The 16,534-nt window shown below is 38.9% G+C and overlaps 1 protein-coding gene across 1 annotated transcript; it reads right to left on the bottom strand.

The window, feature by feature from the left end:
- Positions 1-9,649: 9,649 nt before the first annotated feature.
- HIGD1A (HIG1 hypoxia inducible domain family member 1A) lies at positions 9,650-16,503 on the bottom strand. The gene is made up of 4 exons (XM_061196553.1): positions 16,438-16,503; positions 12,085-12,199; positions 11,309-11,443; positions 9,650-10,628 (listed from the first exon to the last, which is right to left on the bottom strand). The coding sequence occupies exons 2-4, from the start codon at positions 12,179-12,181 to the stop codon at positions 10,579-10,581; spliced, it is 282 nt and encodes a 93-aa protein (XP_061052536.1). The 5' UTR covers positions 12,182-12,199; positions 16,438-16,503; the 3' UTR covers positions 9,650-10,578.
- Between the last annotated feature and the right edge of the window lie 31 nt (positions 16,504-16,534).

Raw genomic sequence — 16,534 nt, 5'->3', positions numbered from 1 at the left:
CGTTTCTTCAAGGTTGTCCATTTTATTGGCATATAGTTACTTGTAGTAATCTCTCATGATCCTTTGTATTTCTGCAGTGTCAGTTGTTACTTCTCCTTTTTCATTTCTAATTCTATTGATTTGAGTCTTCTCCCTTTTTTTCTTGATGAGTCTGGCTAATGGTTTATCAATTTTGTTTATCTTCTCAAAGAAGCAGCTTTTAGTTTTATTGATCTTTGCTATCGTTTCCTTCATTTCTTTTTCATTTATTTCTGATCTGATCTTTATGATTTCTTTCCTTCTGTTAACTTTGGGCTTTTTTTGTTCTTTTTTCTCTAATTGCTTTAGGTGTAAGGTTAGGTTGTTTATTTGAGATGTTTATTGTTTCTTACGGTAGGATTGTATTGCTATAAACTTCCGTCTTAGAACTGCTTTTGCTGCATCCCATAGGTTTTGGGTCGTCGTGTTTTCATTGTCATTTGTTTCTAGGTATTTTTTGATTTCCTCTTTGATTTCTTCAGTGATCTCTTGGTTATTAAGTAGTGTATTGTTTAGCCTCCATGTGTTTGTATTTTTTACAGATTTTTTCCTGTAATTGATATCTAGTCTCATAGCGTTGTGGTCAGAAAAGATACTTGATACGATTTCAATTTTCTTAAATTTACCAAGGCTTGACTTGTGACCCAAGATATGATATATCCTGGAAATGTTCCATGAGCACTTGAGAAGAAAGTGTATTCTGTTGTTTTTGGATGGAATGTTCTATAAATATCAATTAAGTCCATCTTGTTTAATGTATCATTTAAAGCTTGTGTTTTCTTATTTATTTTCATTTTCGATGACTGTCCATTGGTGAAAGTGGGGTGTTAACATCCCCTGCTATGATTTACTGTCGATTTCCCCTTTTATTGCTGTTAGTATTTGCCTTATGTACTGAGGTGCTCCTATGTTGGGTGCATAAATATTTACAATTGTTATATCTTCTTCTTGGATTGATCCCTTGATCATTATGTAGTGTCCTTCTTTGTCTCTTGTAATAGTCTTTGTTTTAAAGTCTATTTTGTCTGATATGAGAATTGCTACTCCAGCTTTCTTTTGATTTCCATTTGCATGGAATATTTTTTTCCATCCCCTCACTTTCAGTCTGTATGTGTCCCTAGGTCTGAAGTGGGTCTCTTGTAGACAGCATATATAGGGTCTTGTTTTTGTATCTATTCAGCCAGTCTGTGTCTTTTGGTTGGAGCATTTAATCCATTTACATTTAAGGTAATTATCAATATGTATGTTCCTATTACCATTTTCTTAATTGTTTTGGGTTTGTTATTGTAGGTCCTTTCCTTCTCTTGTGTTTCCTGCCTAGAGAACTTCCTTTAGCATTTGTTGTAAAGCTGGTTTGGTGGTGCTGAATTCTCTTAGCTTTTGCTTGTCTGTAAAGGTTTTAATTTCTCCATCGAATCTGAATGAGATCCTTGCTGGATAGAGTAATCTTGGTTGTAGGTTTTTCCCTTTCATCACTTTAAATATGTCCTGCCACTCCCTTCCGGCTTGCAGAGTTTCTGCTGAAAGATCAGCTGTTAACCTTATGGGGATTCCCTTGTATGTTATTTGTTGTTTTTCCCTTGCTGCTTTTAATATTTTTTCTTTGTATTTAATTTTTGATAGTTTGATTAATATGTGCCTAGGTGTGTTTCTCCTTGGATTTATCCTGTATGGGACTCTCTGTGCTTCCTGGACTTGATTAACTGTTTCCTTACCCATATTAGGGAAGTTTTCAACTATAATCTCTTCAAATATTTTCTCAGTCCCTTTCTTTTTCTCTTCTTCTTCTGGGACCCCTATAATTTGAATGTTGGTGCATTTAATGTTGTCCCAGAGGTCTCTGAGACTGTCCTCAATTCTTTTCATTCTTTTTTCTTTATTCTGCTCTGCAGTAGTTATTTCCACTATTTTATCTTCCAGGTCACTTATCTGTTCTTCTGCCTCAGTTATTCTGCTATTGATCCCTTCTAGAGAATTTTTAATTTCATTTATTGTGTTGTTCATGATTGTTTGTTTGCTCTTTAGTTCTTCTAGGTCCTTGTTTCTTGTATTTTCTCTCTCTTGTATTTTCTTCTCTTTCTTGTATTTTCTCCATTCTATTTCCAAGATTTTGGATCATCTTTACTATCATTATTCTGAATTCTTTTTCTATGCCTATTTCCTCTTCATTTGTTAGGTCTGGTGGGTTTTTACCTTGCTGCTTCATCTGCTGTGTGTTTCTTTGTCTTCTCATTTTGCTTAACTTACTGTGTTTGGGGTCTCCTTTTCGCAGGCAGCAGGTTTGTAGTTCCCATTGTTTTTGGTGTCTGCCCCCAGTGGCTAAGGTTGGTTCAGTGGGTTGTGTAGGCTTCCTGGTGGAGGGGACTAGTGCCTGTGTTCTGGTGGATGAGGCTGGATCTTGTCTTTCTGGTGGGCAGGACGGCGTCTGGTGGTGTGTTTTGGCGTGTCTGTGGCCTTATTATGATTTTAGGCAGCCTCTGTGCTAATGGGTGGGCTTGTATTCCTGTCTTGCTAGTTGTTTGGCATAGGGTGTCCAGCACTGTAGCTTTCTGGTCGTTGAGTGGAGCTGGGTCTTGGCGTTGAGATGGAGATCTCTGGGAGATTTTCGCCGTTTGATATTACGTGGAGCTGGGAGGTCTCTGGTGGACCAATGTCCTGAAATTGGCTCTCCCACCTCAGAGGCACAGCCCTGACGCCTGGCTGGAGCACCAAGAGCCTGTCATCCACACGGCTCAGACAAGCGCGGGGCCCCAAGGGCGGACTCTGCATAGCATTTTAAATATACTTAGTGCCACTGAACTGTACACTTAAAAATGCTTAAAATAGTAAATTGCTATGTATATTTTACAGTAAAAAATTTTTTTAAATCAGTTGAGCATATTTGTTTGGGTCTAACTGCTCTTTTTTCTAATCGCTAAATTACGTCCTTCCCACAGTTTAATGTAGCTCCAACTTTAAACTGGGACCTTTATCTTTTTTAAGATGATAAGATCACCAAATAGATTTCCCTTCACTGAAATAATATTCTGTCTCCCACAAATAAGTAAATATAACATAAGCAGTTAGTGATTCTACTCTTACTATGAGAAGCAAAATTGAATTGACTAAAGTCTGTCAGAAGTAAGAATACCTAGGCTTTAACTCTATGACATTAGTCAAGTCACAAATCCCAACTTTCTTCTTAAAATAGCAACAGTAAATTTATTCCCGTGATAACAAATAGGTCACGAAAGTGCTTTGTAAACTGAAATGCTCTTCAGCTGTCATGCATTATACAGACTTAGCTGTTTTGCCTCAAAATGGAAGTAAGCTTTGCTGCAGCTTAAAACCAAGACTCCATTTGGCTCTCCCCATTTCAGGGCTCTCCTCTTAATGGACCTTAGCTTTGCAGGTCCAAAATCTAATTTGGTCATTAAACCGGAAGTGTCTCTTGGGACCAGACTTATGCCAGCCATGGTATTAAGTGATTAATGTGTAAACAAGAACACTAAGGCACTAGTTTACACTAGGGGATTGTGCCCCATATCCAGAGCTCCTCCTTTCCCAGAATCAGACACCCATGAAGCCAAAAGAGTCATCAGAAAGATATTGTGAGCGATTCAGAGCAAACAGAAGCAAACTGCATTGAAATATTTTTGACCCAGGGTTAAGCCTTGTTAAACATTCTACTTCACAGTCAGAAGCACCCACAGATAAAAATTGCCTGTTGTCTCCAGGTTCAAGTTCCTTCTCGCTAAAAGGTGCTGGATACGCACTGCCAGTTCTGCCTCTTCATCTCCCCATGGATTTGGGCTTTCTTTTTTGGCCGCCAGCCTCTCAGACTCCCCTGCTCCCCGCACACTCTGCCTTTTAACTTAACACCATTTTGGCTATAGTCAAGTCCTATTTTATCTATGGAGCAATTTTGTCTAAGACGTGTTTGTATATATGGTGATCTCATTCATCATATGTTGACTTTATTAGAAGACTCAATGTTCTGCCAAGATTCATTAGTCCTTAGTTCCAAGGGGCCTCTCTGATGGCTGAGATCTACCGTGGCTCTCCTCCAAGCATAATGGATTGGTAATATATTTTCTATTTTCCCCCCAAATTTCTCAGTTTCACTCTTGGCTCACATCATGGTCTTTCAAAACACTTGGATGAAAGTCACCTTGTCTCAGTGATAACTGGTTTCTCCCCTGGTGATTAGGTCTCCAATGCCTTGTGTACTTCCTAGTTTTAATTTACTGCCTCCGCAGTAAGACCATGGTTATGTGGGAATCTCCGCAGCTTCCTTTTTTTTTTTTTTTAGTTGAAGTATAGTTGATTTACAATGTTCTGTTAATTACTGCTGTACAGCAAAGTGATTCATTTATACATATATACATTCCTTTTTAAAATATTCTTTTCCATTATGGTTTATCATAGGATATTGCATATAGTTCTCTGTGCTATACAGTAGGACCTTGTTGTTTATCCCTTCTATATACAAAGGTTTACATCTGCTGACCCCCAACCTCCCACTCCATCCCTCCCTCAACCCCCTTCTCCTTGGCAACCACCAGTCTGTTCTCTATGTCTGTGAGTCTGTTTCTGTTTCATAGGTTCATTTGTGTCATATTTTAGATTCCACATAAGTGATATCATATGGTATTTGTCTTTCTCTTTCTGACTTTACTTAGTATGATAATCTCTAGTTGCATCCACTCAGCTTCCTTCTTATATAAAGACCAAAACAAATACTGACTGAGGATTTTTATATATAAAAAACCTGAGGATAAAGCAGCTACAGTATATTAGAAAAAAGTATTGGATTTGGGACCTAAGTGGGGAGTAAGTGTGCATGTGTGTGCAGTGGAAGGTGGAAATGAAGGGAAGGGAAGAACAAGTATTTCTTGGACAGGCATGATTTTACGTACCTGCCTTCTGTTCCATCATGCAGTCTTTCCATGAGACCAGGGGTCTCAAGTTCTGGATTTGGGTCCCAGCTCTGTCACTTTTCAGTTGTGTGGACTTGAGTAAATTACAGCTTTCCACATTGAAAAAGTCAGGATAATACATACTTCATTTTTTGTGAGGGACTTTAAAGAGTATTAAAGCACTTTATATACAGCAAAGCACTATACAAAGTGTTACCATAGTGGAACACGCATTGTGTTTTAAACTCAAATATAGCAAGATTTGTAAAAAGGTAAAGTTCACCATGGCCTGGGAGAGTTGAGAGTTCACCAAAAGTAGAATTGGGTTGGGTCTTTAAGGAGTGCACTGAATTGTCAGGAAGGGGGAACATTCAGGAAAGGACTAGAGTCCAAGCAGAGGTGTCAGGGGCAGTGGTGAGCACAGGGCCTTTGCATCAGTGGCTCTGCTGGAGCTAGGTGGCAGGACAGGAGGTGAAGGGCCTAGGCAACAAGGAAAAGAAAAGAGCATATCTGAGTGATGAGGGACTCTGCTTATGAAAAATGGCAGAACTTGGTGACTGGCTTTATAGTGATAAATGAACAGGAGGAAGGAAAGACACTTCTGAGTTTGAGCCCAGGGTGTGACGTGTGAGATGGAGATCCCTGAGAGGAACGGGTGATCTCAGAAGGAGCACTGGTGGGGAAGACAGTAAGTATAGCTGCAGATAAACTGAGTTTAGGTCATAGGGCTCTAGCCGAAAGGTATGATGATGGCATTTCTACCTTATGTTGTAAACTTTTAGTCATTCTGTGACACTTCAGAGTTACACTGGGGACAGGAAAAAGACCTAACACCAATGTTATAAGAAGCTCAGGATACTACAGAGGGGACCTGTTCCTGGGTTCCTCTGAGGGGACCAACTGGATGCTGGCCTCCACTCTGGAACTATTTATCACTGCTGAATTTAGGAGAAAATTTCCTAACTTTCGTCTTGCTAAAAACACATTATTTTGCCCCATTTCAGTGACTAAGGGGAAAGTAGGCTCTCTTTATCTAAGAATAAAGCCAGGATGCATGAGTAGTAGTGGCTGTTACATGAACTTATAGCAGGTAAATCATTCACTAAGAAAGTGGTAATCAAGTCACGGTTGGTGCATGTTTGGTTTCCTTTCTCCAATTTCCTGTTCAATTTGAAGAGCTTTCAAACAGGATTAAGTATATAAATAATTGGCAGTTCCACTATTTGACACATGAGAACTTTAAAATACTTTATGTTCATTCAGCTTTGTTCTGGCCTTTGTTTTTTTTTTTTTGGCCTTTGTTTTGATGGGCTGTAAATTTAATGGGGGTAGAGTCTAAATTTCAAGTTCCTGAAACTCTGAGCAGTGTTTCCTCATCGGTGAGGCAAGAGGCATGGTCTGCATGACCAGTCCTCTACTCCAAAGTTCTGACTCCGTGGTACAGAAGCAGAGGGTACTTTGGGGATTTATGTGTGGAGTCAAATTCCAGCTGTCACCACCGGATGTCACTATTGCTCGTTAACTAGAAATAGGCTGATAACTTTTTTCCGGGAATAGCAGGATCCTGAATATAAAAATACAAAAACCTACTTATTCTTTTTTTTTTGAAGTTTTGAATTTTATTTTATTTATTTTTTTATACAGCAGGTTCTTATTAGTTATCCATTTAATACATATTAGTGTATATATGTCAATCCCAATCTCCCAATTCATCCCACCACCACCCCCGCCGCTTTCCCCCCTTGGTGTCCATACGTTTGTTCTCTACATCTGTGTCTCAATTTCTGCTCTGCAAACCGGTTCATCTGTACCATTTTTCTAGGTTCCACATATATGTGTTAATATACGATATTTGTTTTTCTCTTTCTGACTTACTTCACTCTGTATGACAGCCTCTAGATCCATCCACGTCTCTACAGATGACCCAATTTCATTCCTTTTTATGGCTGAGTAATATTCCATTGTATATATGTACCACATCTTCTTTATCCATTCGTCTGTCGACAGGCATTTAGGTTGCTTCCATGTCCTGGCTATTGTAAATAGTGCTGCAGTGAACGTTGGGGTGCATGTGTCTTTTTGAATTATGGTTTTCTCTGGGTATATGCCCAGTAGTGGGATTGCTGGGTCATGTGGTAATTCTATTTTTAGTTTTTTAAGGAACCTCCATACTGTTCTCCATAGTGGCTGTATCAATTTACATTCCCACCAACAGTGCAAGAGGGTTCCCTTTTCTCCACACCCTCTCCAGCATTTGTTGTTTGTAGATTTTCTGATGATGCCCATTCTAACTGGTGTGAGGTGATACCTCATTGTAGTTTTGATTTGCATTTCTCTAATAATTAGTGATGTTGAGCAGCTTTTCATGGGCTTCTTGGCCATCTGTATGTCTTCTTTGGAGAAATGTCTATTTAGGTCTTCTGCCCATTTTTGGATTGGGTTGTTTGTTTTTTTAATATTGAGCTGCATGAGCTGTTTATATATTTTGGAGATTAATCCTTTGTCCGTTGATTCATTTGCAAATATTTTCTCCCATTCTGAGGGTTGTCTTTTTGTCTTGTTTATGGTTTTCTTTGCTGTGCAAAAGCTTTTAAGTTTCATTAGGTCCCATTTGTTTATTTTTGTTTTTATTTCCATTACTGTAGGAGGTGGATCAAAAAAGATCTTGCTGTGATTTATGTCAAAGAGTGTTCTTCCTATGTTTTCCTCTAAGAGTTTTATAGTGTCCGGTCTTACATTTAGGTCTCTAATCCATTTTGAGTTTATTTTTGTGTATGGTGTTAGGGAGTGTTCTAATTTCATTCTTTTACATGTAGCTGTCCAGTTTTCCCAGCACCACTTATTAAAGAGGCTGTCTTTTCTCCATTGTATAGCCTTGCCTCCTTTGTCATAGATTAGTTGACCATAGGTGCGTGGGTTTCCCTCTGGGCTTTCTATCCTGTTCCACTGATCTATATTTCTGTTTTTGTGCCAGTACCATATTGTCTTGATTACTGTAGCTTTGTAGTATAGTCTGAAGTCAGGGAGTCTGATTCCTCCAGCTCCGTTTTTTTCCCTCAAGACCGCTTTTGCTATTCGGGGTCTTTTGTGTCTCCATACAGATTTTAAGATTTTTTTGTTCTAGTTCTGTAAAAAATGCCATTGGTAATTTGATAGCCATTGCATTGAATCTGTAGATTGCTTTGGGTGGTATAGTCATTTTCACAATGTTGATTCTTCCAATCCAAGAACATGGTATATCTCTCCATCTGTTTGTATCACCTTTAATTTCTTTCACCAGTGTCTTAAGATGATGTTCTAACTTAAGATGAAAAATCATCTTAAGTTAGAACATCACTTCCTTGGGGATACCTTCTCTGACTCCAGCCCTGAGTTAGGTCCCCCAGTCTGCCGCATCCTGTACCTAGTATTTATCATGCTTTTCGAAATCACTGATCTAATGCCAGCCTTCTCTGCTAGACTGTAAGTTGTGAGAGGAGGGCTCACACACCTTTTGTGATGCCACATTCCCAAGCCTAACAGTAACAGTGGTAACAGCAACCATTCAGAGATTACTAATGCATCAGGTGCTATGCTAAGCCCTTTTATGTTCACCATTGCATTTTATCTTCCCAGCAACCCTAGGCCACTGACATTGTCCCCACTTTACAGATGAGGAAACCATGGCTACTTGGCTCCTAAGTGGCAAAACCATGAACCCAGGTCTGACTCAATAAAAAGTAGTGTTACATCCACTTGAGCCACTTTTAAGAACTTCCATAATCTGATGCCAGCCTATTCATCCACCCTAATTTACCACTGTCTTCTTCAGGCAAGCACCCTTACTTATTGTCTCCTGATCACTTAATATGCTCACTACAGTCTCAACATTTTGCTCCTGTTCTTCTATCCTCTGGCATTTGTCTAGATCAATTTCTCTCAAATTAGTATTTATTTAACAAAATCAATAATGTACTCATCCATCAGAAAGAGTTTCTGAAACTTGTTCACAAATTTGTTCTTCTATAGAAGGCTTATCCTTCATGAAATAATTGTTAGGACTGCCTACAAGCAACTCCAATAATGTCTACTGGAGGCTGAGAAGAGTTCCTAGTAATAGCTTATATTTTTAAAGCACATTTCCCATAGACCCATGTAATGATCTATAAACTAGATAGGACTATAGAAATTACGTAGTCCAATCTCTCATTTCTAACTAGCAGAAAACTGAGAAAACCTTGATTGGTCCAGGTTATATAGTCAGTGGAGCGGTGAGCCAAGACCATGCCGTACCCTCTTGTCTAACAGTACTAATTTATGATAACCGCTGCCACTCAGCATTAACTTCACAAAGGCCAACATTTCAAGTCTCTGTTGGCATCTACTGCTTGACTGCCCAGGTTCTAGTCCCAAACCTACAACCTTCTCTAGCTTATGTGACCTTGGGTTAATTACTTAAAACTATTCATGCCTCAGTCTCCTCCTCCGTGAAAGGAGGATCATAGCTCCTACTTCTTAGGGTTGTTAGGAAACTTAAATGACATTATACATGAAAAGTGCTTAGAGCAGTGTGTGGCACACAGTAAATGCTCAATAAACGTTAGCTATTATTCCTGTTTGTTAAATACTCTTTAACTATGGCTCCTACAAAAGGCATAAAATGTTCTCCCTCTTTTCTTGGAACTACTTATGCTACTTTGAAGAATGATAGTTGTTTCCAAATTGAAATAAATACAGGACATTTGATGTGTTCACTTACTTTAATAACACTACATTTACCACGTTATCACCATGGAATGTAAATTCAGGTTAGACAAGAGAATTTCACAAGTACAACAAAGCATTCTGTAGTATACCAAAGTTTGTATAATGTCTGACCAAACCAGCTTGCTCATAAATCACTTCCATTATAGGAAATTTATTTAGTTTAACATTTATGATTCTTTCAGAGAAAATAAACAGACTGCACACATTTAAAAAGTATTTTTCATTTACCTTTGCATTAGCACTTAAAATACACACTTCTATTTCAAAATGCCATTTAAAAATTATTCTAATATAACAGCAGCAAACTATAATTCTGCAATTACAAAACAGCTAAACGAGGATCTACAGTTAAGTTATTCTCATGTTTACAGCTATGATTCTGAAACAGATACTACTTCAAAGCAGCTGTTACCAAAACACACACATAGTTGCTGGGAGGTTTATAATGTTGTATTCTGTGCACTGTTCTGAAAGGGTTCTTCAAGAGCTAACCAGACCTTAAAAACAGTACTCAGTCCACAAGGCAGTCAGAAAGAGTTAAATTAACTGGGGTAAATAGGATTCTTACATTACATCAAAAGCATATGATATTCTGCAGCAACTGGGAGCATTTTCAGGTTTGGCATGTTGTCCTCTTTACAACTAATTTTATCAGAAGAGTTTAAGAAGGTGGACATTGTACCACTATCAAGTGCATTTAAAAGTGACATGTTTTTGTGCTAATCTGACTCCCCTGAATGACCTAGCTAGTGAACTAGTCGCTAGGCAAATCAAGCCTGCAAGAAAGGAAGCCAATATTCAAATTATCATGTTATTGTCCGACCCACAGAATTTATTTTCAACATAAACATATAACCTCAATATGAGATGTCTAACTAAAGCAAGCACCACCAAGACCAAGACAGCATCTCCTCTTCTAAGGTTTAGGTTTTGCCCAGAATTCTTGATACATGGAATAGCCCATACCTAAAGAAAAAGAATGCCAGTTAAGCATTTAAATATTTTCTTCAGTATTAGAAAATTAAAAACAGTTCATAAAGTAGCTAAAAGTAGCACCCTTGCTAGCATACAATATTTACAAGGGGAACAAGGCACTAGGCTGCTTACATTCTTGCTTTCTTAAACAATTCAAATTTCTAAAATTCTTTTTACACAATTTCCCAAGTATCTCAAGGCCAGTATGACTAGCTCAGACTGTTAAAATATCAATATTTATCTGGCAACTTTAAAAGGAGTTACTCTTGCTATATAATACCAGATAAAGTCAATTAATTATAAAGCCTATAAAAGCATGTAATATCTTTTCCACCTTCAAAAACTCAATAAAACAGCAATCATGTCTCTCCCAGACGATGGATCTTATTACCAACCCTATTTACATATCTAGACTCTTCAACGAAATTATAAACTCAGTGATGGGCAGCACTATCTTTTCTTTCTTTCTTTAAAACCTTAGTAAGATTATATCATAGACAGTAAAACTATGTCACTACTTGAACTATTTTTATTCAGTTTTTATGTGAAAATGAATATAAGTGATATTTGCAAACTGCTTCAAAGTCAGCTAAAAGTATCTACCTTGTTTTATTTACAAAGAAATCCATTAATGGGGAACCACAAATTTGAAATGTCCTGTAGGAACCTACCAAGAGTCATTGCTCCCACAACAAAGCCTTGGGCTGCCACACGCATGTGGATCAGGTGAAGAGACATTTTAGTATTGCCCCTGCTCTTCAATTTATATAATCCATATGCAACGACTGCTGCAAAACCTGCCAATCCTGTAAAACAGACAGTCACAAATGTGTCAGATGCATGGGGGCAGGGAATCAAGATGATTTTATCATCAATCAACGTTCTATTTATTTTTTATAAGGATGCTTTAGGAGACCATTAACCAGCTAACGTACAAATTGAATTTTTAATTTTTTCCCCCTCAGAACTAAAAATCCACAATTGGAAGCAAACAGTAGCAGATCCAGAAAGTTAAGATCATCTTTAAAATGTGGGCTTGTGAAGCCAGTAAATAAATTCCTTTAAGAGTGCCAGGGGAACTCTTCTCTGTCTCACTTCCATCCCCAAAGGCAATCAGTTAATATAGTAGAGACTGTAATAAACCACAACTGTCAGTATAACAACTCTTAGTCTTGTGAGTCCTTCCAGCAAATCATTGAGACTGATGGTAGTCTTGGGGTCCCAACACATTCACTGAAATAAGTCACTAAAACAAGAAGTCTGAATACACAGAGAAGAATTTTTATAATGAGAGCTACATCATACCAATCTAAGCATATTTCAAGATATGAAAATATATTCAAAAATAAATGCTTTCAGGAAATTCTTGATGAACCAAACAAGTTTACCACACTTCTACTGTGTTAAAGCTTACAATAGCTTATTAGACCATCAAAGTCAAACTTACCAATGGGGACAAATGGTGCCTCTCTAGCTTTTCGGATAAGTTTAGATCCCTGACCTTCATCATATGACGAAAGAGAAACATCTGTGTCACTTGACATAGTGATTGAAGAATCTTCCTGAAACAGAATTTCCATGAGGTTCTGCAGTTAAAAGCATACTTCTATTATAAGATTATTCCTTTAAGTGGTACCAAAAAAGGCAAGATACTAGCCTGATTATATGAATTAGAGGGCAGAAAAAAAGATTCATTTCTATCACAAAGGGACCAAGGCTCCATTCTCCCTTTTTGGTCAATTTTTTTACACAAGACGCTAGTAGGCATTTCATCACAATAAAGTAATAAATTCAATTTCACCTTAGTCACAGTAACTATGTACATATTTCCTTCTGACTGAGCTGAACAGACTATAAACTGTACGCGTAGATAAAAAAGGGAGTCAAACATAGTATGTAAGTGCACAAGTCTCTGATTGACGTCAGTTACAATAAACTCAAAAGTTAACTGCCATTACCCATATAGTCTTACCTTAGCTTCTGGGTTTTTCATGTGCATCACACTCCCTTCAGTAATAATAGCTCTTATTCAACACTTTGCTATTCAAGGGGTTTAGTAGTAGTCAAGGTCCTCAAAGAAAATCCAACTCTAGAGGGGAGGCTTAGTGCTTAGTTTGAAAAGTGAAATTGTCCCTCCAAGCCCCCATCCTCATTGGGAAGAGTCCAATTCTGTCATCTGACAGAGAAGAAAACCTTAATGCAGATGAGTTGTACAGTATCACACAGCTAGATAGAAGAAATTAGAACTAGACTTTCTCTTCTTTATTGTGCTCCATTACCTGCTAATTGAATAAACCCTTTCTCTGAGCTTTTATTATATACAAGGTTCAACAAGCTCAAGGTTCAGGATGCTCACTATATATTTGAAGAGATAGAATGTAAACACTGAAATAATGTTTCACAAATTAGATTCTTTAAAATAGACATGCCAGAGTGTGATCACTTTGCCAGCAGAGACAATGAGAATTTGGAGTGTGATGTCTTTTGGATAACAAAGTTTGGGAACTTTCAGAGAAATATTTGAGATTGGCTTTCAAGATACTACATAAATGGTGACTTCCCTGGCAGTCCAGTGGTTAAGTCTCTACACTTCCACTGCAGGGGCCATGAGTTCAATCCCCCGTCAGGGAACTAAGATCCTCCACGCTGTGTGGCAAAAAAAAAAAAAAACAACCAGCAACAAGAAGATACTATATAAATGTACGAGATGGTAAGATTAAATACTGTATTTATTTTAGGCCAGTATGTTTATTAGTTTCCTTCATAACCAATCTAAACTTCCCAAAGGCAAAAGTTTCAAAGACTTTTCTGTTTTATCACAAATCCTCCTTCAACCTCCCTCACCAACCTCACATTCTAATCACATTAAACTTCTTATAGATGCTCTCTAAACCTCCAAGCCTTTGCACAAGCTGATTCCTCTGCCTAAAACGTTTCTTCCCTTTTCATTTCCTTCAGATACTCTTTCTGGGCTAAGTCCTCCCATTTTTCGGTTTCTTGCCTTAACTGACCTCCTCTGGAAAGTCTTCTCTGACTCTCCAAGTTTATGGTAAGTGCTTTGGTTACGCAGTCCCATAGGACCTGATGCCTTCTCTATAATAAGTCTTTCTTATAAATGCAAGTTTAACTGTTTTTCTCGCTAGAATCCTTGAAGTCAGGAGGTTACACCTGTCCTGCTTGTGTCTATACCATAGCCTGGCATGATGCTTATTACATAAAGTATACCACAAAATGTTTGTTGAATAAATTTTAAAGTAATATTTTCAACAATTAAAATTATTCTCAGGTAATTAGGAATATTTAGTGAAAACTAACAATTATACACATTTGTAGAGTCAGTAATAAAAATGTCAAGCTGTATGTACATAAATGCTTATTTTTCTTTTCATTCTTATATTGTATCTATGAAAGAACACATGATAACCTGAGTAGGTCTTGGATCCTTGCAACCACAAGAGACAAAACCATTATATACCACAATCCACTTTTAAAAACTAGCACCTTCTTTCACATATATAAAAGCATGTTTTCTTCCTCTGCCTTAATTATTCCTAAACTAAGAAGTCATTTGGGAATTGTCTTTAAAAGCAAGAAAGTTGGTAGTTTTTCCTTTAATCTATCACATCTGGATAACTTTAACTGTCCAACAGGTCAATGGAGCAAAAGTTCCCTTCTTCCTTTCAGGAGGGAGGAGGATCACCTTTCAGCAGTTTGTTCGGACAGGACATTAGATCTGGCTTTCAGAAAGTAGTCCCTGGGGAAAGAATCAGGGCGTGAGGGAACCATGTGGTCATTATGTCTCAAGTGACTAATGATAATCTGTCTCTGATCCAGAACACCTTGTGTGCACATTTCAGGATAAAATAAAGGGGAATATTAAAAGTCCAACATATCACAAAGTTATTTGTTATTCTATGGTTCAAATTATATATCTAGCATAATATATATCTGTAACACTCCCTGAGTAAAAGATTTTGATAATTCTCTTCCTAATGACCACCTAGAAGTTTCCCAAGTATTCATGATTTATAGCCACCTAAGTAAAAAATGGTTAACTTTTAAAATATCAGGGTCAGTAAGTACAAATCATATAACTTGAGAGTAAAAACCCAGATTATTAATCCATGCCAATAGGCTTATTTTACAGAAGCAAAAAAAAAAAAAAGGTTATGAAGGGTTAAATGAACTGCTCAACAACAGGAATACATCTCTGGCAGGGTAGGATTAGAACCCAGCTCTCCTGATACACAGTTGTGGGTTCTTTTGATTGACAATATATTGCCAAATCATCTGTCGTATAATGCTGTTATGTATTTAATCTGAAAAACATTTAAAATCTACTCCTTAACAGGAGCCCACATCTCTTTCTTTGAATTGTAAAAAATGTCAGTCATGCCTAAAATTAAATGGAACCTTCTTTCCCAGTGACTTAATTCATCTAACGATTTCAAGTGTGATTTGAAGATTTTTTTTTCCCTAGCGCCACTTCTGAATTTTCCTTTATTATCATTTTCTCATCCACCCGCAGCAGCTGACCCAGATCTCTTTCCCAGTCGGAAAGTTGAACAGGTACAAAAAGAGTATCTATAACCAGAGTATCTATAACCAGATACTCAAAGCCAGTTTGGAAAACACGAAGTAGTCTGTAAACTTGGTAAGATACTACTGAAGACCTTTCCAAATGCATGGGAACCTAGAAGAGGCATAAGGGAACTGGAGCTGCCCAGCATCACGTGATGTAAAAGATTTAAGGATCTTCACAGCCCGTCATTTTGGTCACTGGAACTACTATCTAACAACAATGGTTTCAAATTTTGATTTTGCATCCGTTACCTGTCAACCTATTTAAAATGGCTGCAAAGGCCCCACCCCGGAAGATTCTGATTCAGATGGTATGGGGCAGGGCCCAAGGAATCTGTATCTTAAGAAGACCCCTTCAAGAGATTCTGGTGCATAGGGAAGCAAGAGAACCCCTGGTATACAGAACTCAAATACGATTGTCATGCTGGGGCCTGGTACCGCTTAAATCCATCATAACTTTTCATCCAAACCGGTCTGGGTACTTCCGAAAGCACAGATTCCTTCCATAGGGATTACCCCGAAGAGGGATATAACTGCTTCCCGCACCGGTATAATAAAAGAGGCGAATAAACCTGCCGAATCATTTCGGCTGCTCCCAATACTAATCCCGTGCTATGTTTTGTAATTTCCAATCTGGCAGGTTTACTTTTTAGGGAGAAATGTAAATTACGTCAGAGATGCTTGATACATGCCCGGGTCCTTTTTACCTCCCTAGGGCCGAAGAGGGTCGCCAAAGGTGGAAGGGAATAGCGGCCCGGGGGAAGATGAAGCCGATGGCAGGAAGGTCGTTTGGTTTTACGCCCTCCTCTCAACCCTTCAACTTTCCTCCCCTCTCTCTTCTTGTGACCTTGTCAGGACTCTATGGCCAGAGCGCCCGCCCTCTCAATCCCTCCTCACCCACCCCGCTCTACGAGTTCCCCGAAGTCGGCCCCAGCCCCGTCCCTCCCCAGCTCCATCCGCGAGGCTTCGCTCCTCAGGCCTTTGCTGCATCCCCTCATAGGCTCCGTGAGCCCTCACCAGCCTCCCCTGCACCGCGAGGTGGGGCCTGAGCCCCGCCAACCAGACTTCGCCCCCTTCAGCCCAGGCATCGCCCCCACTCCCAGCCCTGCGACCCCCAATCCTCCCAAGGTGCTCTCAGCCGGGCCCAGCGCGGCCTCACTTCTTCCCATCCCAAGGCCCAGCATCCCCCGCTCCCAAAACCCCGGCATGCATCACTTACGGACAACGGCACGACGTCGCAGTCTCCAACCGGCTTCTGCCCTACCTAGCGCATCAGCTGTTGGCCCGGCTCCTCCCGGTCCGCCCACAGCCGGCCT

Source organism: Eubalaena glacialis, chromosome 7 (assembly GCF_028564815.1).
Source record: "Eubalaena glacialis isolate mEubGla1 chromosome 7, mEubGla1.1.hap2.+ XY, whole genome shotgun sequence".
NCBI classification, from domain to species: Eukaryota; Metazoa; Chordata; class Mammalia; order Artiodactyla; family Balaenidae; genus Eubalaena; species Eubalaena glacialis.
This window is presented reverse-complemented; position numbering and strand designations above follow the sequence as displayed.

Coding starts and splice junctions, on each gene's coding strand:
- HIGD1A (XM_061196553.1), bottom strand. CDS start 12,181: ATGTCAAGTGACACAGATGTTTCTCTTTCGTCATATGATGAAGGTCAG. Junction 11,444..12,084: donor GGCACCATTTGTCCCCATTG/GTAAGTTTGACT, acceptor TCTGTTTTACAG/GATTGGCAGGTTTTGCAGCA. Junction 10,629..11,308: donor TGTGGGAGCAATGACTCTTG/GTAGGTTCCTAC, acceptor CTTTTTCTTTAG/GTATGGGCTATTCCATGTAT.